Genomic DNA, 21422 nt, shown 5'->3' with positions numbered 1-21422 from the left:
CAAATTCCAATCCAAATCAATATCAATATCTTATAACTAATATATAAAGTTAAACTTTTAGTCAGGTCACGAAATAACGACACTTGGCATTCCAACTTTTCGTCAAGTGTCGCGCCACCTTGGATAGATTTAAATAGCCACGTGTTGCCATAGTATTTGAACTCATGACCTCATCTTTATTAAAGTTAAAATTTAACCATCACTCCAACACACAAATCTCATGATAGTAATGTTGTATTTAAAAGAGTTATGCATGTACATAGATTCAAAAATTTTAATTGTCAACTTATATGTGTATTTTGACAACAATATGATTATAAAATTAATTTCATTTCTTTCAATTACTCAACCTTTAGTATATTTTATATACTTATATTTAAGTCCGTAGTATTAAAATGTGTAACCCAAATTTAAATTAAGGTATTTTCTTTTAACCACGAAATTTGTTACTAGAAGAAATTCTAATGATATATGACCGAAAAAAGAAATCCCTTTAACAAGTAAAACAAATTGATACGATTTAACATTTACCTTAACCACGAAATATGTTACTTGAAGAAACATTTTTTGTGATAGATAGCTAGAAAAAATATCCCTTTAACAAGTAAAACAAATTGATATGATATAACATTTAGGTTACTTCATATTAAATAACAAATTAACAAATGGTCGATATTGTTTTTATAAAACCACCAATGTATTTTACTTTTTTTAATATAGTATTTTTATATACAAACAATGACCCAGGGCAGCGCCCGAGCCAAAAAACTAGTTAAATTAAAAACTGCTAAAAAGAAGGAAAGATGAAAAGCAAACCTAGCAAGCTTGTAATCTCTCCGAGCAACACGATATCATTCAGCATGTAATTTTCCAAGAGACTTCAACTCTTCAATAACATATCGGCCAATTGACCAGATTGGTAAATAAAAAAGACCCTTAGCGACAATTTGGTAAAAAAACTTACTTTGGCGACAATTTGGTAAAAAAAAATAACCTTAAGCGACAATTTGGTAAATAAAATAATCTCAGGCGACAATTAACCCAAAAAATACAAAATTTTCAATAAATTACTCGCGAATGCTTAATATAGTTCGTTTTTCTTGTTATTTAACCAACCCTTTTTTTTACGGAAATAACAATTTGAAGAAAAAAAAACGTTAAGTATCAATTTCCACTTAAGTTTCATACCTCTTATTAATGAATTTTTTTTAAAAAGGGGTTGGAAATAAAAAGGGATGACATGCAAATTCAAAATTTTAAATGGAAAAAATAAATTTAAGAACACAAAAACAAATTAAAATAGGATTTTTAAAGAGTTTGTCGGGAAAAAAAATAGATTTTTTGGTCTAAATGTCGCCGTAGTTTATTATTTTTACCAAATTGTCGCATATTGTTAGTTTTTTTTTACCAAGCTGTCACCGGAGTAAGTTTTTTTACCAAATTGTCGCCAGAGGTCTTTTTTATTTACCAATCTGGTCAATTGGCCATAACATATCTAATAAAAAAAATACTCATTAGTTAAACTTTTGTTAAACTTTCCGTTAGTAGGGCCTAGCCATACTCTTTGCCACCTCCCAGCCACCCCTTAGCCCCCCTCCCTATGTCGGCTGCTGAGAACTAGGAATGACAACGGATCGGATTCGGGTCGGATGGAGCTCCGCCCGCATCCATCCAAATTAACCATCCGCTCAATCGATCCACTTGTCACCCGCAAAACCCATCACCCGCATCCGATCCATCCGTCATCCGCGGATGAAATGGGTGGATCGGATGCTTAGCGGGTGATAATTATAATCCTACTCTAACTATAAAATCTAATACGTTATTATTTGAATAAATAAATAAATCAAACTTTTAGCCAATTAAATTCTTATTCCAAACTCTAGCAATAAAAATAATAATAAAATAATAATCATGAACTTACTTTTTTTTTTTTTTTACGAAATCATGAACTTATTTCGGTACTACATAATTGGAAATTGAGGGAGGTTTTATATTTTTAAAATAATAAGATTAAAGACTTTTTAGAAATATTTATTTTTTTAGAAATATACAGTACATACATAGTGTAGTATACTAGTATATAAGAAAATTGGATTTTTTTATATATATATATACGGATGGACTACGAATCAGGTGATGGATGAAACAGAGCTCCACCCGAATTCGATCCCAATCCGTCACCCGCCCTTCATCCATTTAATGCGGATTTTCGTCCATTTATTTATTTTGGGTGGATCGGATTTGCGGATATCCATTTAGAATTCTCATCCCTAATGGAAACCTCGAAAACTACCTTTTAACTACCAAATCACCGATTACCAGGCGCGCAACCTATTTGTGTGTTGAAGTATTGATTTTTTATCCAACATTTTTGTTCACACAATGTTACCATTACATTATGTGTTAAAAAAAAGATGAAAAAAATTTGTTACCATTACATTAACATGCCGCCTAACTCAACTAAACCCTGAAAATTCTTGTTCCCAGTAATCTAGAGTTCTAGACCACCCCTCAAATCCTCAATCTCTCTCCATTCCCCTCATCCTCTTCATTGCACAATCATCTTCTAAACCTGGAAAACAAAGAGAAATTCCAATTAAAAACATAGGATGATATTATCTCATCTCCCCAAACTTCAAACCCAATTTCTCCTCCCTCTAAAACCCAAAACCCCTAAACCCCATTTCAATCAATACCTCCTCCAATTTCGCCAATCCCCAATTTACTCTCTTTTCTCTTCATTATCCCCTGTTCTCCCTACCCAAAACCCTAAATCCCCAAATTTACTCCCACAACAATCAATTATTGATGATATTGATGATGATGAACAACCCCAGATTGAGATTTCTGTAGATAAGCTGTTTGTGCCCCCAGAAACTGACATTTCTTCATTAATATCAAAGGTTTCGGGTTCGGTTTCGGCTTCGAGTGCTCGAATTTTAAAGGGGTCTAACATTGTGCTTAGCAAGTATGCTAGTAATGCTCAAGTGATAAACGCTGAGTTTGTGAAGAGTAGTTCGAAAAATGAGGAGTGCCCTTCTGATGGGTTGCCTGAATTTGCCCTTGTTGGAAGGTCTAATGTGGGTAAATCTTCGCTTCTTAATTCCCTTGTTCGGAGAAAGAAGCTTGCCCTTACTTCTAAGAAGCCTGGTTAGTTTAATTTCTTAGCTTTTCTAAATTCATAGTTTCCTTAATTTCTTTAATTTATTGCACATTGATAAAGTATTTCGCGTGGATGTTAGCTAGCTTAGTTGGTTAAAGTCTCGGGGTGGTACCCAAGACCTCGAATTGAATCCCTGCTTTGAAAGTTAAAAATTTGTTTAAATTTGTATTGCATTGTTACTCTTATATGGTGAGAAGTAATATTATTGGAAGGGACTCAAAGAAGTACATAGTTGATGTTGTTGTTGCTTTTTATGAATTCAACTACGGAGTAATTCGATTGTTTGCTTCGTCTATGATTTATTGCAGAAATGATGAATAAATTGTTTTTGCATTGAGAACTTAGCAGGGATGTGTTGATTTTGGGTTTACTTTACTTGAATAATAGAATCTAATTTAGTCATTGAGTTCTTACCTTATCAATTCACTTGCTGGGTGAAAAAGTCTTGCTTTAACATTGTTAAGACCCAGTATTGGTGTGCCTAGTACCCTATTATATGTAATTTTCAATTTTCTTGGGTATATTTTGTGGGCAGCTTAATAAAAGTCTATGGTCGGACTGTCTGAATATTAGGCGATGGTGGTGATTCAATGGAAAATCGTTGCCCAGAGATAGCAGTGTATGTAGCTTTGTTGGTGGCAACTTAAATTCCATCAAGTGCACATCTTTATTGACTATAATACTATATAGCCACTTTTTCAATGCAGTTTAAAAATTAGTACTCTGTACTCTAAGTGTTTTATTGCTTCCTTATGTGTTTTTTTGTGGATGAAACATTCATGTGATTAATGAGCTCAGAGCCTCAAATGTCTAGTACTCGGGCCAGCAGCATGACCCAGGGCTTGTTATTTTTATTTCGAGTCTCCATCTGTAAGAATTCTTGTCTGGAGTAACTTTTCCCGTTTTCCGTACAATGGCTATCCTATTAACTCTCTTTTCTTCAAAACGAGCAAATTTTTTTACCCTAGCTAAAACAACAAGATTGATATGTGCAGATTTACTTGTATTATGCTTGCTCTCTAGTTTGTTCTACTTAAGTAAAAGTTAGATTTTGAATGTTTTCACCATTTGTTTTCTTAGACTTTAAAAGTTCATGTGATTCTAATGTTTCTGATCATCATTGTCTACAGGTAAGACTCAATTGATTAACCATTTTCGGATCAATGATAGCTGGTATCTGGTGGATTTGCCTGGATATGGGTATGTATTGTGTAAATGACTTTCTGGTGATAGTATCACATCGATCTGTATAGTTCGTGGTGGGATATGTGGTTATCACAATATCACATGTATGGCTGTTTGTCTGTCAATCAAGTTAGAAAATACAATTTGGGAGAATATATTTAAACTTATGGGGCTAGAACAGAGCAGGGGGGGGGGGGGGGGGGGGGAGGAACTTAGCTTTGTTTGGTCAATAAAAAAAAAATGTTCTACTCATGTCTACTTTATTATTGGACAAATTTAACTGCCTGCGTAATAAACCAATTCATATGTATAATCAATTTTGATGTTTCTAGTTTATTAGAAGTTTCTTGAGTTCAATTAAACTTTTGGGAATATCTTCCCAGCTCCACCTCAGTACTCTTGACATTTTCTACTGTAGATATGCTATCATTTATCTTTTCACTTTCATTCCTGGCATAAGCTATCAGTTTGTGCCCTTTCTTCAAGACAGCTTTCTCTTTCTAGGATTCCAATTTAATACTCAGACATGTCTTCAAATTGGTGTTCTGTGCTCTGCTGCCACCAATTATGCTGGTCAGTAAATCGCCATGCGGTGCTTTCTACGTTTTTAGGATTTTTATGCTTCTTCATATTCGATGATCATATACTTGTGTTTCTCTAGCTAGTCTGATGATCTCACAAAGTTTTACTAAGATAAAGATTCCAAAACCAATGAAAACTTCCGAACATAATCACAGATTCCAAATTGTTGGACATTTATTTTGTCCTGCCATTACCTGTCACCCTGTTTATAATGAAATCGTGGCAGTTAATTGTGCAAATTGGTTATCTAGTTTATGATTTGTGTATTTTGAACAGGTTTGCAGCTGCACCCGGGGAAGTCCGAATAGAGTGGGACAAGTTTACTAAGAACTACTTTCTTCAGAGATCAACCTTGGTTTCAGTATTCCTTCTCATTGATGCAAGCATTCCTGCCAAAAAGATTGATCTTGAATATGCGAGTTGGTTGGGTCAAAATAAGGTTGGTCTTCCTATCTCATACTTTAAATTAGAAAAGTAAAGATATTGTTTTTATTCTCTTGTAGCAGAAGATACTCCCACTTTTGGTGCTCTTATCTTTTCCTAAAATTCTCAAGGATATATTGTCATTGTTAGCTTTTCAAGAAAGATCTTCTCTCGCTCAATGTTAAGCTTGAGGCGCTGTAATCAATTCCCTCTGTTTCTATAGTTCTGTACTGTGTTTATTTTCTTCAAATGTCATTTTAGTTCCTTTAATATAAAAAGTAAGGAACATTGCATGTTATTGTTATCAACTTATCATATTTAGACAACTAGGTGATGTGTACAGGGCTGAGGCACCTGGATAGTATTGCTTCGACAAGCATTTAATTTCCCTGCCATGGTGATTTTAATAATTGTATAGATTAAATCTCAAGATAACTTACAGTGTCTTCATCCATTCCAGATTCCAATGACAATAGTGTTCACCAAATGTGACAAGAGGAAAAAGAAGAAAAATGGGGGTAAAAGGCCAGAAGAAAATGTACAAGATTTTCAAGAATTGATACGTGAGTTCTTTGAAGCAGCACCTCCTTGGATAATGACCAGCAGTGTCACCAATCAAGGCCGAGATGAAATATTGTTGCACATGGCACAATTACGGAACTATTGGCTGAAGCACTAAAAATTGAAGATGCATTGTCATTTCATCAATAGATTGTCATGGGTATAGTGTTGAAGTGTTGAAGTGTTGAGCCAGGATCTATGATGGTTGAAATTTGAAAGATTGTTTAAGCAGCATGGCTTGGATACATACAAAACTAAGTTCTTCCCCAAAATTGTTTCCTTCCAAATTATCACTCTGCGGTCACTTAATTTCTACCCAATGCATGGTCCATTTAGTTGATATGCTGTAACACACCTGCCTTTCCGTCCTATAACAGCATAAGCAACCATCTTTAACCAATTATAAAATTACATAGAAGTAGCTCTGATACCATAATACTCTGTAATTGCTAATCCTTTACACTTGTAATCTCTTGTTACACTCTTTTTTCTAGTAATCTCTTGTTACACTCTTTTTTCTAGTAATGTTGTCTCTTCGTGATATACGGAATATTCTTTATGAAGTTTTTATAGGTTACTAATTTTGCACTCTTGCCTTCATTGGGTAACTTTTAGAAGATACTCACATATTGTCATCTAGTTTGCTATCATTTTGTTGTGAATTGCAATGTGCTTGAGCATGCAGGTATTGCTATGAACAATGTGAAGTACCAACTACCAAGTACATTGTGTATGTTTTTTTTTTTTTTTTGGAGGGAAAGTACATTGTGTATGTAATAATTTCCATTATATTTCACACATGTTTTTTTATACTTTCTTCGTTTGTATTAAAATTTGTGAAATATTTCCTCTGTTTCTTTTTAGTTGTTACACTTTCCTATGTTAATTTAGAACAATAATTGGCAAAAAAAATAGAAAATAGAAGAATAAGAAGAAATATATATATAGGATGAACAGGAAGAAAGTTGTTTGATTTTGAATACAAAAAGTTACAAAAAGTGTTTGTTTACAAAATGATCTGAATAAGAAACTAGCGTAATATCGAATATTTATATTACATGGTTGTAACTGAATGTTTAACAAAATCCTAACAACTTTGCTAAATAACTAATTCTGTTGACGTGACGTTTGCTTGTAATTAACTTCTAACAACCAAAATTCCTCAATTTTTTGTGTCATTAATCTTATTACACTATGAATATAACTAATGTAAATACTTTTATTTAACACCACTTTGAAAAAAAAAATATGTATTTGAATTAAATAATAATTTTGTAACATAAAAAAACAATATAACATTTTTTATTATCTTCAATTTTCCTTTGAATGTATGATTTGCTTTTGATATATGGAAAATCGAAGATATATTATTAAAAAAAAAAGTAATATTTATCAACAATTATATTTTTGGCAAATATATATTATACCAATTGATAAGTTTTCAAAAATTAAAGTAATAATTATTTAACCCTTGTTTTATGTAAATCAAAATTACGAGTTTAAACTGTGATTACACTTAAAAACTATTTATTTAAAAATTATATTTACTTTTATCCAATGAATATATATATTTTTTTCACATTGAGTTTTTTTTTCATAGTTTTTTTATATTCATAATATACTTGAAGTGTACCTGTCTTATATTTGATCTATATTATTTTTGTTTTGAAAGAAGGTTTAATACGGAGTATTTATTTGTAAAATTAGAGTTATTACAATTGTAGAGAGTTAATATATATATAGTATAATAAATCTAGATTGCCACACATGTCAACTTATGAATTACACCATGTCTCTCCAACTTAAAACCAAGTAAACTAATTTCAATTGTTAGATTGAGCCACAACGGCGGGGGTGAGAATCGACCCCAAAAACTCTTGAAATCGGTAATAAACTCTTAACACTAACTAGTTGAGCACTTGAGCTATCCCCCACTCTTACGAAAAGTTGATTAAATAAGTTTAGATATAGTAAAAATTTGTACATGGGTATAAGTACACACAAAAAAAAAAAAAAAAAAAATGTTTTAGTTTTTTTTAAACAAGCTTTAATTTAAATAAGTTGAATTGAGCCAAAAAAATAAAAAATAAAAATAAAAAATTAATCAACAAAGTCCAAGTTTAAGTTTTACTGTATAAACCCAGTTAATATGCCATATTAACAAAGCTTGTTAATATGATGGCAATTTTGTAAATATGAGGAGTGGAATATATTATTTTATTATTTTTCTACTACCACCTGTAACCCAACAAAGCTTTCATCGTTAACGTTAAGGGGGCGTTTGGTTCACGAAATATAGGTATGAGGTATGAGTTTAGAATGACTAAAACCCATACCATATGTTTGGTTGACAAAAATATGAATTTCAAACCCATACCTCAAACCCATGAGGTATGGTGTTTAGAAACCTTGGGGGGGAGGTGGGTTTGGCTCATTCCATTCCCTTAGGTATCAAATAAAAGGAGAGAATAGTGAGATATTCCATTCCAGAATTAAACCAAACACATGGTATTAAATATCAAGTTTCAACCCGATACCACCTTAACCCCATTCCTGATTCCAACCCCATACCACTTTGTGAACCAAACGCCCCCTAAGTAAATGCCCAATTCAAGCTTTCATCCTCCATTGAAGATGCTCAAGCTTTCGTTCACCATTGAAGATGTCCAAGCTTTCATCCACCATTAAAGATGCTCAAACATGTCCACCGCCACCACTTTCCGGCGGCTTCGCCGCCGAAATAAACGAAAACCCTAACGATAAAGGGTGAAACAAAGGGCATGGTTAACCCCAAAGGGTAGACATTTGTCATCATCTTTGAGTTGTCCATTGCAGCCGCCAATTTCTCCATTAATGGTTTTAATTTGAGTGAAAAAGAAGTGGATATGGAGATGAGTAGATGACGGAATTAACGATGCAAATTAGCATCTAGTGAGGTAGTACTATTCTTGGTGGTGAATTTACTCTACTGTCCTTGTTACATAGATAAAAAAGACCACTATACCCCTATATTAACAATACATGTTAATATGCCATATTAAGGTATTTCCTCCTAATACTCTATGTTCATATTTAACTGTAACTATAATCGCATTGAAATTTTTAACAATAGGTCTAGGGTTTAAGCTGAAGAAAAAAAATGGTAAACAATTTTCTCTCTCTTACCTCATCAATGGCGGATTGAACTCAACATTTTCTGAGAAAATTGACAATTGTTCTCTGAATATAGTTTTGGTTTTGGTTTTGGTTTTGTAGGGAAAGGGAACGGGCAGTTTTGGTAAGAGGAGGAACAAGACTCACACTTTATGTGTGAGGTGTGGCCGTCGCAGTTTCCATCTTCAGAAGAGTCGTTGCTCTGGTTGTGGATTTCCTGCTGCTCGCAAGAGAAAGTGTTAGTTTCTCTTTCATCATGATTTTCATTTTGTTTGATTTTTTTGGGAGTGATTTTGAGCTATGATTTGGTGTCGAATTATGCTTAATTGTGCATGATTTTGTGGATTCTTTGATGCTTTTGTAATTGATTGTATGATTGATTAAGATTTGAGCTAATTTGGGTTGTTTGATGAGTATCACATTTAAGTGTTTTCCAAATTTTGGGACAATTTGATGAGTATCACATTTGAGAGTTACTCAATTCCCAAATTTTGGGACAAAATCACATTTGAGAGTTATCTGAATTTTGGGACAAATTGATGAGTATTCAAGTGATTATCCTATCCTGTATCCACTACTTAATTGTTAGGAGGTGGGACTGTGACAAAGAATGACATTTATGTATCACATTTGGGAACTATTGCTTTATTGTTCTCTGGAGCTGTTGGTTGAACCAATAGTGTTGTCACCGGAATGCGGAAGGATTGTCCAAGTTGGTTTGAGATGGTTTGTATGTGGTAATTCTATTTTCTCAATCGAGTGTTGCATTTTATTGAACTTGGACATCATGAGGAATTGAAGACATTATGCTCTTGTGCACCACTCAATTGTCGTGAGCTGTTGATTCTTTTTGTATCTGGAGCTGTCGAATAAACTGTAGCGTGTGTTGCCGGCTTCTTTGGATCGAATCTGTTCGTGTAATTCTATTTTCTCAGTTCTAAACCCTGGCATGTTGAACTTACGAACCACTTGGATAATGTTGGACCAAGTGAAAGAATTGTTCTATTGATCATGTTGAATTTATGGTCTTTACTATGCTTATTGGACCAAGAGAAATGTAGGTTTCATCAGCTTCGTGCTGTCATGTAGATGTAAATTTATGATTTGGAATATGAGGATGGCTTTGGATTAGGGTGGGTTGACTAATATATTTGTTCGGTTGCTTGTAGGATCTTAGCTGGGAAGATTTTAGTCCCCTGAAATTTGTTTGCTTATTCCTTTTGTTGAAATTAGTGATCAGTTTTCATCCACATCTAGACATCTATTTTGATATTTGGTGTCTCAACTTCAACCTCTGTTTTGCTATGTGTTCTCAACTTTGCCCCTTTTGTGTTGCATTGCAGATAACTGGAGTATAAAGGCAATCAGGAGAAAGACAACAGGAACTGGTAGGATGAGGTACCTTCGTAATGTCCCTAGGAGGTTCAAGACTGGTTTCAGAGAAGGTATTGTTTTCATCTTAGCCCCGAAAATTTCCCTATGATTATTTTGTTACATATTTCCTCCCAATGACTTGCTGATCTGTTTGTCAAACCAGGTACACAAGCAGCCCCAAGGAAGCAAGTCGCTGCTGCCTCATAACTTTGGTGTGTTTGAGATTTTGTTGGGTCGACATTTGTCTATGGTGGTGAATTTAGATTAGTACAAGCGTGGGATGGCCATGTTTGCATTTTTGCCGGAGATTTGCAGAATTTTTATTGGTAATGAGATGTTTGCAGTTCTGGGAAGTTTTCAGTTGCATTTAGCTAAATGACATCATTTTCCAATCCAAAGTTTCGATCTCAGTTTAGTGATAGTTTTTAGAATTAGAGTATATCTTTAACTGGAGAGATTTGTGATTGTAAGATCCATCTGTCTTCTATATATATAAGTTCAATTTTATTAATGTGTTCGGAGGTGCCTGATTAAGGGTTAGCATTCGAAGCCAAGTTCTTACATGAGCTTTAGCTTCTTTTCTTCTTCTCCTCTCTCTCTCTCTCTCTTTTTTTTTTTAATTCCTGGAAATTTTTGTAATTATGCGGAATAATTTCTGCGTTACATATATGAAAGTAAAAAAGAGGGTTTAATTTGCCTGAGCAATTAAGTGATATTGCTAAGACAGTTTCTTGCTAGGGTCTATTGTTATCCTTCATTTTGTTTTTGTTAGAATTTACATTTTCTTATCCAGAAAAGCACATGGAGAATGTTCAACCCAAATTGAGAAGTTACAACTAATTAACAGTTAAGGTGCATAAATGTCTGCTGGACAGATGATCATCGTCAATTTAGTTATATGACACTAATTACAGTGACCATCAAACCTGGACTCCCAAAGAGAGGGACTAGTAATATTTCTAGCAGGAAAAACAGATGACTTGAGCACATCGGTGAGCTCTGCTCATGGTTCTTGTATTGCAGAGGAGCATGTAAGTACAGCATCTGTGACTGATGTGAAGATATTCTCCTCTCCAATTAACTTGATTAACCCAGAAGAATGGAATTTGTCAACTACGAATTGCACTGGACTGCCTATTACAAGCTGTTGCAAACACGAAAACACAGAGATCATTAAGATTAGTTCAAACTAGAGCTTTGTGCATGGATCATTAATTTGAAGACATCAAATCAGAACTTTGTGCCGTGTTTGTGTGTATACCTTCACATTTTTCTTTTCAAGGGTCTTGTATAACTTTTCAAGGGCATGTGTGCCACTGGTATCAATATCTGCAACAGCTGCAACCAGTAAAAATACAAAAATTCTTCAGAAACTCCTTAATTGAAAGCCAGTATAACTGAAGTTATGGAACAAGATATTCTGAAGTTTTGCCAGATGTTTACATGACATATCAATTATAAGATGTTTGATTTCAGGGAGGTTCTTGTCTGCAAGCTGTTCCTCCTCCTCATTCAGCCACTTCATTATCCTGCATCAGTGGACTAGCTAGTTAATTGACCATAAAAAAGTGTTTAAAATGACTAAACCATGTTTATATGATGGCGGAATCAGTAGTTGTGTACCTGTCTCTGATATAGTTAGAGTTGGCGAAGTAGATTGCTGAGTCAACTTTGACAATTAGAATGCCTGGAACCATTCTTGCCTCAGAAAACTGATGAATGTTCTTATACTCAGAAGAGCCAGGAAGCTTTCCGAGTACTGTAGTTTGTGGGCGCGTCATCCTGAACATGATCTTGAAGATTGATAGGCAGACCTGATTACAGAATTTCTCTTACAGCTGAATAAATTTTCATTTGAGTGAATAAAAATTATTCTTGATGTATCAGTCTTACTGCTATTAGCAGGCCAATCTCCACTGAGTGAAAAATCACGCCGAAGAAGGCACCCATACAAGCAACAAAGTCAAACTTGTCAACTTTGCATATTCTTATGATCTCTTTGATGTCAATCAGACCAAGCACAGCAGAAATGATGATAGAAGAGAGTATGGCATTTGGGATATACTTGAACAAAGGCGTTATCACCATGAGAGTCAATAGTACTATGAAGCACATCACAATGTTGGAGGCTGCTGTCTTACAACCAGCCATATAATTTACTGCAGAGCGGGCAAACCCTCCTGCACGCGAGCAGAATTAGTTAAGTGCTCATTAAAACAAGGGATAAAGCTATAAGAGACAATGATCATAAGATACTGTAGGTAATAATGCAATACAGAATTTGTACCTGTTTATTTTATTACTGAACTGAGCTGATCAAAACTAAAAATTACGGTTTTTTTAGTTGGAAGAAATTCTAACCTGTGACAACATAGCTAGATGTTAAGGAGCCGACTACATTTGTGGCTCCTAGTGCTACCATTTCTTGGTTTCCATCAAGCTCATAGCCTCTTATATCTGCAAATGTTCTCCCAATTGCTAGTGCTTCCTACAGGAACAAAAACCAAAAGACATACTAATTTAATTGTGCAGTAAACTGATTTTGTGATTTTTATATGTAACATTTTCTGCATTCATAGGACTTAAGATAGTATATATATGTATAGGCTGATTGGAGATGCTTACAGCTAGCGCGATTACACCTACAATAGCACCAATTTTGAAGCCTTTGGCAAGATTGGTTCCAGAAAAATATATCTTGTCAACTGATGACGGGTTTACACCCTTGGGTATATGTCCTACCTGAAAAACAATGAATCAAATGGGTTGTTGTGTTTTCAGATAAATGTACAGAGATGAAGGAATTCGGGTGCTTAATATGATTAATTGGTTGGATCACTTACAATCTTAACACCATGCTTGTCAGCGCGACTGATGTATACAATGAATGTGGAGAGGATCAGAGAGACTAGCGGAGCAACTGCTGAAACCCAAAACAATTTCTTGTTCCTCTTTCCCTAAGTAAATGCCAATTACTTGTAAAATTGATCAAAAAGTATAATATGTGAATTATACAATAAACAACCTTAAGAGCCAAAGAAATCTTACAATGTATTTGGCAGCAAGAAGGAATGCCACAAATGATACTCCTAGAACGATTGTTCGCCAATCCCACTGTCAAAATGACCAAGAATCAGAGAAAATTAGCTCTATGAATGCACTGATAAATCATAAATGATAGCAAGAATTATAAAGAAGTTAATCCTATCAATTAGACTTACTCCATGTTCAACTACACTCCAAACTGAGTGCATAACAGAGACAATATCTGTCTTTTTAGTAAATTTCTTTATTCCTAGTAAGCCTTTAAGCTGCTGAAGGGCTATAACTATGGCGGCTCCAGCCATGAAACCAACAGTCGCAGCATGAGATAGATAATCCACTAAGAATCCCAACCTGAAACCGTAAGAAGAACAGGTCAATATAGTACTCCTTCCGGCCCTTAAAGATCATGCATGCATGATCAAGAGAACAAATGAATACCTTAAGAATCCTAGAGCAGCTTGAATGATGCCTGCAAAGAATGTAGCTGTGAATGCAAGACGTCGATAGTCATCAGCTTCTTTGACAGGATCAAACTCCTTCTGCAGCATAGTCCCCATAATCAGAGACACAACTGCCACAGGTCCAATAGCCAGCTCCCTTGAGCTTCCCATCACAGCATATATCAGAGGAGGAACAAAGCTGCTGTCTGCAGTACAGTATGCAAGATACCGCGATTATAACTTTTCTTTCTGATTAAGTTTTTCTACAGTATGATTAGCAACAGAAGGCAAGTAGAGAACTTACATAAACCATACTGAGGAGCTAAATTCGCGAGTTTTGCATATGCAATGTCCTGTTTATTACTCATCAAACAAGAAAAACTGTCAAAATTTATAGTACAAAACAAGAGTATCTTACAAAATTACAAGTCATTTTCTAGTGGAAAATTGATTCTACCTGAGGAACTTGCATGCTAGCAATAGTGATTCCTGAAAGGAGGTCACCTCGAAATTTCGAAAAGTTGTATGACTTTGCCCATCCAAGGATAGGGAAAACAGCTTGTAAGACTAGAATGAACTTCTTAAAATGAGACTGATCATCACCCTTTGAAGACTGAATTCGAGTACTCGAAAAAAAGGTTTCTTCAAAGCCATCCTTAAGTTCCTTGAAAAAGTTTTGTTTAGATTGTAATCCCTCTTTTTTCATGTTAGAATGTTTCTCCATTTGAGGATTTTCATTTGATGTAGACACACTTTTAGAGTCTTTTATGTCAAACTCACACATTATTTGAATTTAGAATACACAAAAAAGACTGTTAGATTAATTACATCAACACTTGAAGAAATCTAGGATTTTTATAAGAGAGGATGGAATTTGTAATACTAGTACTTAACTAGCCAATACAAAGTACACTTGTATATAAATAATCCTATTAGAGTCATCTCATGATTGGAGGCCCTCTATTAGAGGTAGAGACTAATTTTGTAGAAAAAAAAAGATAAGAGTGTATAATTTTTTTAAAATTAAAAAATATAGACGTCATGAATCTCAAAAGTTACGTAATTAATAAGAAAATTCACATTCGTTCATGAACATTTATTTTTATTATGTCATTAAAAATCCAGAAATGAGAAAATCTCTTGGATTCCAATCATCCCCACCCTCCACCCATGAATTAATGTTTCTTGTCATCATGTCATGGAATAAGCCAAACAATATATGCATGCAAAATATTTTATTTTATTTTTTTTAAAAAAAAAAAAACGTCTTTGGTCATTTATGAGTTTTTTTTATTTTATTTATTTTTTTTATAATTTTTTTCTTCTATATAACAGTTTCTTGTTTCAAGTTACACTAAGACCTTGTTCTTTTGAGTAGATTATTAATACTAAGTAGAGCAGTAGAGCAGTAGAGCATAATAAATTATAGCATATCAGAGAACAACAACTCAAAAGAACATGACCAGATGATCTAAAAATGCGTAAAAGCTTTTTGAAGGAAGTGTTATGAAATTTCACCGGAATTACTTTCTTACTCTTCTATCATATCTGTTGACCCTTATGAGGTTTTGATGATGATACTAAGAATTGAGCAAACTTCCTTTTAATAAGGATTTTCTAGTGTTGTGATGTTGGCAGGTTCAGTAAGCGTAGAGAGCTGAAGTAGGAACTAGAACAAAGGAACTTTGGAAGATCCATGAGGACAAGTAAAGAACAGAAGAAGAGTTCCAGCAATGGAACTTCCCGAAATTTCTCAACAGGAACTTCAAAACGGGTGTAACGACCTGGTTCTGGTGTAATGCTGGGGCAAGCCTCAACAATCAAGGATCAACACAAAGATCAAGATATCAACCGAATAAGATGGACTTCATAACCTATAGTTGTGTAAAAGATAAGTTTGTTTTCGTAGGATGATGTAAACATATAAATGATAGATATGCCTGGAACTTATTAGAAATCAGATAAAGCTTGGCAAACTAATTAATTCGTAAAAGATAATTATGAATTTTATAAAAAAGTACTTAATGGATTTTATCTTATAAAATCTGGTTTAACTTGGTTTTATCTTTTTTATAAAATCTTATCTTTAACAAAAACGAATTTGATAAAATTTGGTTTTTATAAAAACGAATTTACATCTGTTTGGATTCGGTTTTAAAGAAGATAAGATCAGATTTGTGTTTGATCTATCTTGTTTGCGAAAACCCTAGTTTGAGAAGCTGAGGAACTCCTATAAATATAGAAGTATTTCAGCTTAGCAAAGTGAGAGTTTTAAGCGTGAAAACCACTTAGTGCTTAAGAGTAAGTTTGCCAAAGGTTTAAGCTTTATCATTTTGATTTCGGGTTTCATGTGTAGCTTTCCATTTATGTGTTAGAGTGTGTCTTTGAGTTGTAATTGGTTTTGGGGTGAGATTGTGGATTCTCTTAAATTCACACAAGTGTATGAGTTTGAAATCTCGTAAAATTCGAGTGGTAGTTAGTCACCCCGAGTGTGTCTTGGGTTGCAAGTGGGAAAAAGGAACCTGAGTGTGTCTTAGGTCGAGAAAGGAACCTGAGTGTGTCTTGGGTCGAAAAAGGTGCCTGAGTTTGTCTTAGGTCTGATAGGATAGGTTCCTGTCAATCAGCAAGTGTCTTAAGAGGAACTTGCGAAGCAAAGGTCTGTGTAATAGGTTGTACTAGGAGAGTTGCCTATTATAGTGGAATTTGTTTATAAGTCCCAATAGGGCCGAGGTTTTACTTCCAGTTAGGCGCTGGATGGTTTCCTCGTAAACTTGCTGTGTGCTTAAGTTTTCTTTATGTTTTTATTGTTTATTTCCGCTTAAGTTCCGCGGTTGGAACCTACTACTATTCACCCCCCCTCTCGTAGTAGTTCATCTAAACTAACAATTGGTATCAGAGCAGGTTCTCACGAGATTACAAGCAACCTTGTAGAGTAAAGTTCCTGAAGAGATGAATGCACACGAGAAACTTGAAGAAGGGTATTCCACCCAGAGACCACCAATGTTCAATGGCAAGTTTTATTCATACTGGAAGAATAGAATGGAGATATTCATCAAAGCTGAAAATTACCAAGTATGGAGAGTCATTGAAAACGGTGACTTCGAGGTAACAAAAACCAATGCAAACAAAGAGGTAATCCCTAAACCACTAGCTGAATTTGATAAGGAAGATTATGAAAAATATGAGTTAAATGCTCAAGCAGTGAAAATCTTGCATTGTGGACTAGGACCTCATGAACACAATAGAATCATGGGTTGTAAGTCTGCAAAGCAGATTTGGGATTTACTACAAGTAACACATGAAGGAACGAATGAAGTTAAACGTTCCAAAATTGATTTACTAATGTCTAAATATGAAAGATTTGAAATGCTACACAAAGAATCCATTCAGGATATGTTCACTAGATTCACTAACATTGTCAATGAGTTAGAATCTTTAGGCAGGTCCATACCCATTGATGAACAGGTAAGGAAAGTCCTTAGAAGCCTTACTCAAGATGAGAGATGGAGATCCAAGGTCACTGCTCTGCAGGAATCCAAGGATTTCACCAAATTCAACCTTGAACAGCTCAATGGTTCCCTGCTTACTCATGAACTTCATCTTGGAGCAAATACTGAAAGTTCCAAGAATAAGAGCCTTGCTTTAAAGGCTTATGAATCAAGCAACTCTGAAAATGATGATATGGAGACTGCCATGCTTGTACGCAAGTTCAGGAGGATGCTAGGAAAAAGAGGAGAAAGGAATAGACGAGGACAGCCAAGTTCCAAAGAGTTCAAATGCTACAGATGCGGTTCCAAAGAACATCTTCTCAGAGACTGCCCAAATCCTAAGGAGGACGAGAAAGCCAACTACAAAGGCAAGGAACAAAACAAGTATTACAAACCATCATTCTCCAAGGAAGATGTGAGAAAAGCCATGATGGCTGCATGGGGAAACTCTAATTCAGAAGATGAAGGAGAAGGAGAATCCGTAGAGGGAACAGCCAACTTATGTCTAATGGCCAAAGCAGATGATGAAGCACGTCTGAAGGAACTTGAATCTGAGGTATGGTATGACTATCGACAACTCAAACATTTAAACAAAGGAAATCTTATGAACATTATTCTGGAACTTCAAGATGACTGTAAAGAACTAAACAGGTCGAAGTTCCAAACTGATAAAGCTTTAAATATTTACAAAGAACATAGTGAATGGGTAGATAATATGAAAACTGACATACAAACTAGATTCTTTGATTTATATGATAGAAATGTCCTTCTAAAAGAACAAGTTGAAAAACTGAAACATGATAATATTCTGTTGAATGTAGAGTTAGCTCAACTAAAACTTGGAATTGACACTCCTGACTCTGAAGTTCCTATTACAAGCCAACTTCCAAATTTTGAGAAATTAAAATCTGATTTGGAAGAAGTTAAAATAAAAAATCAAACCTTGGAGGAGGAACTTGTCAGAGCCAGGAGAGGCAAAGAAGTAATTAATAATGGAATTCCATCATGGATAGCTAACATCAATAACAAGAATAAAGAAGGACTAGGTTATAAGAAGAAGTCTAGGAGAAACAAGAAGTATGTGGATCTACCCAGTCAAAAACTATGTTACTATTGTGGTAGTACAGGACATCTTAAAGCTGCATGTCCTAAAAGAAATAAAGATACTCTTAAGAATACTGAGCATGCTGAACAGGTATGGTTGAAGAAATCTGAATCTTCTTCCAAAACAATGGAACCCAAGGAAACCTGGGTTCCAGAAATTAACGCTTAGTTTTCATGCAGGTTCCAGTGAGGGAGAACAACACTTGGTACCTCGACAGTGGTTGTTCTAAGCACATGACTGGAGACAAATCTAAATTTCTCTCACTGGATGCCTACTACGGTGGAACTGTGACCTTTGGTGATAATAAGAAAGGTGAAATCATTGCTATAGGTAAAGTAGGAAGGTCAAGTTCCAATGCTATTGAAAATGTCTTTTTAGTCGAGGGTCTTAAACACAACTTGTTAAGTATTTCTCAATTTTGTGATAGAGGTAACTCAGTTAGCTTTACTTCTAATTTTTGTAGAATCATTAACAATGACACTAACAACATTATCCTTGAAGGAACCAGAAAAGGGAACACATATATTGTGGATCTTAACGAAGTTCCAAGTAGTAGTTTAACTTGTCTTAGTGTCATTGAGAATGATCCCTTATTATGGCACAAACGATTTGGCCATGCTAGTTTTTCTTTGCTTGATAAACTTAGATCAAAAGAACTTGTGGAAGGACTTCCAACCATCAAGTTCCTAAAAGATAAAGTCTGCAGTGCATGTGTTAGAGGTAAGCAGACACGAATATCTTTCAAATCTAAGAATATGGTAAGCACCACAAAACCATTGGAACTTATCCATATGGATTTGTGTGGTCCTATAAGAATACAAAGCAGAAGTGGAAAAAGGTATGTGATGGTTATTGTAGATGATTTTTCCAGATATACCTGGGTTTTCTTTCTAGTAAGCAAGGATGATACGTTTGATCACTTTGTTGCTTTTGTGAAGAAAGAACAGAGAAGAACAGGTCATCAACTGATCCACCTAAGGTCAGATCATGGAATTGAGTTCGAAAACTCAAAATTTGATGAGTTTTGTGATGAACATGGGATGGACCACAACTTCTCTGCTCCCAGGACTCTACAACAAAATGGAGTAGTTGAACGGAAAAACAGAAGCTTGGAAGACATGGCAAGAACTATGCTGATTTCCAGTGGACTGCCTAGGAACTTCTGGGCAGAAGCAGTTAACACAGCGTGTTACATATTGAATAGAGTTTCTATTAGAGCAATAACCAACAAAACACCTTATGAACTAATTAAAGGAAGAAAACCAAATATTTCCTATTTAAGATCTTTTGGTTGCAGATGCTTTGTACACAATAATGGAAAGAGAAACTTGGGAAAGTTTGATGAAAGAAGTGATGAGGCTATATTCTTAGGATATGCCTCAAATAGTAAAGCTTACAGAGTTTATAATAAAAGAACAATGTGTGTTGAAGAGTCTGTACATATAATTTTTGATGAAACTGATTTTGTGATTGATGTACAGGATGATGATGATTTCGAGATAGGGTTAGTAAGAAGACATGACCCTGATGAGGAATCAACAATATCCATGAAGCAGCAAAACAAGAATCCAGTAGCTGAAAACCAAACTGCAACTGAAACAGAAGTTCCACAAGAGGAACATCCTGAGCCTGAGGATCCAGAACCTGAGAATCAGGTACCACTGAATCAAGAGACAGGAAACAATAATGCTGAACCTGAAAAGTTGTATCCAATCAAAGACTTTACCCCTAAACGTTGGAAACATCAAAAGTCTCATCCAGTGGATGTGATTATGAGTGACATAACCAAAGGAACTCAGACCAGGTCACAGCTAAGGAACTTCTGTGCATTTTTCTCGTTCCTATCTACGTTGGAACCAAAGAACTGTGATGAAGCCTTACAAGATGCTGATTGGATCATAGCCATGCAAGCTGAACTAGGAGAATTCGAGAGAAACAAAGTTTGGCACCTAGTTCCTAGACCGGAACACCAGAAGGTCATAGGTCTAAAGTGGGTGTTCAGAAACAAGCTTGATGAACATGGAATCATAGTAAGAAACAAGGCTAGACTGGTTGTCAAGGGGTACAATCAACAAGAAGGCATAGACTTTGATGAGACATTTGCTCCAGTTGCCAGGTTAGAAGCTATACGCATTCTTATTGCTTTTGCAGCTTTTATGGAGATTAAGTTGTTTCAGATGGACGTTAAATGTGCATTTTTAAATGGTCTATTAAAGGAGGACGTCTATGTGGAACAACCTCCTGGATTTGAAGATCCAGATTTCTCAAATCATGTCTATAAACTTGATAAAGCTCTCTATGGGCTAAAACAAGCACCAAGGGCATGGTATGAGAGGTTGTCCAAGTTCCTGTTAGATAATGATTTTAAAAGAGGCAAAATAGACAAAACCTTGTTTTTGAAATCTAAAGGAACTGACATTTTAGTTGTACAAATATATGTAGATGATATTATTTTTGGTGCAACTAATGAATTTTTGGTGAAGTATTTTGCTGACCTTATGAGTGGTGAGTTCGAGATGAGCATGATGGGTGAGCTAAACTTCTTTCTTGGATTGCAAATTAAGCAAACTGAGAAAGGAATAATGATTCACCAACAAAAGTATGTGAAGGAACTCATAAAGAAATATAAGATGGAAAGTTCCAAAACTATAAGAACACCTATGGGAACTAACGCCAGACTGGATGAAGACATAGTTGGAACTTGCATAGATCAGAAGATGTACAGAGGTATGATAGGTTCCTTATTATATCTAACTGCTAGTAGACCTGATATATCTTTCAGTGTAGGCTTATGTGCGAGGTTCCAAGCAAATCCAAAGGAATCTCATCTCAAGGCAGTTAAGAGGATACTTAGGTACCTCAAAGGAACTGATGATTTATGTCTTTACTATCCAAGGAAT

At 35.0% G+C, this 21422-nt stretch overlaps 3 protein-coding genes across 3 annotated transcripts; 2 read left to right on the top strand and 1 right to left on the bottom strand.

Moving 5' to 3' along the window:
- The first annotated feature begins 2482 nt into the window (after positions 1-2482).
- Positions 2483-6442, top strand: LOC145592940 (GTP-binding protein At2g22870-like). Its single transcript, XM_081649460.1, has 4 exons — positions 2483-3153; positions 4297-4366; positions 5210-5372; positions 5817-6442. The coding sequence occupies exons 1-4, from the start codon at positions 2613-2615 to the stop codon at positions 6033-6035; spliced, it is 993 nt and encodes a 330-aa protein (XP_081505586.1). The 5' UTR covers positions 2483-2612; the 3' UTR covers positions 6036-6442.
- A 2568-nt stretch (positions 6443-9010) lies between these two features.
- Positions 9011-10987, top strand: LOC145592939 (large ribosomal subunit protein eL37x-like). The gene is made up of 4 exons (XM_081649459.1): positions 9011-9059; positions 9173-9308; positions 10414-10515; positions 10608-10987. Exons 1-4 carry the CDS (start codon positions 9057-9059, stop codon positions 10649-10651), a joined length of 285 nt encoding a protein of 94 aa, XP_081505585.1. The 5' UTR covers positions 9011-9056; the 3' UTR covers positions 10652-10987.
- Positions 10988-11447: 460 nt separating this feature from the next.
- LOC145591701 (sulfate transporter 1.2-like) lies at positions 11448-14713 on the bottom strand. The gene is made up of 13 exons (XM_081648206.1): positions 14387-14713; positions 14234-14282; positions 13928-14135; positions 13666-13840; positions 13493-13558; positions 13288-13401; positions 13070-13186; positions 12806-12932; positions 12338-12624; positions 12068-12258; positions 11888-11973; positions 11706-11782; positions 11448-11588 (listed from the first exon to the last, which is right to left on the bottom strand). Exons 1-13 carry the CDS (start codon positions 14711-14713, stop codon positions 11448-11450), a joined length of 1965 nt encoding a protein of 654 aa, XP_081504332.1.
- Between the last annotated feature and the right edge of the window lie 6709 nt (positions 14714-21422).

The sequence above is a fragment of the Chenopodium album genome, chromosome 18 (genome assembly GCF_948465745.1).
Source record: "Chenopodium album chromosome 18, dcCheAlbu1.1, whole genome shotgun sequence".
Classification (NCBI taxonomy): domain Eukaryota; kingdom Viridiplantae; phylum Streptophyta; class Magnoliopsida; order Caryophyllales; family Amaranthaceae; genus Chenopodium; species Chenopodium album.
The sequence above is the reverse complement of the archived record's forward strand: the minus strand, read 5'-3'. Positions and strand labels throughout refer to the sequence as shown.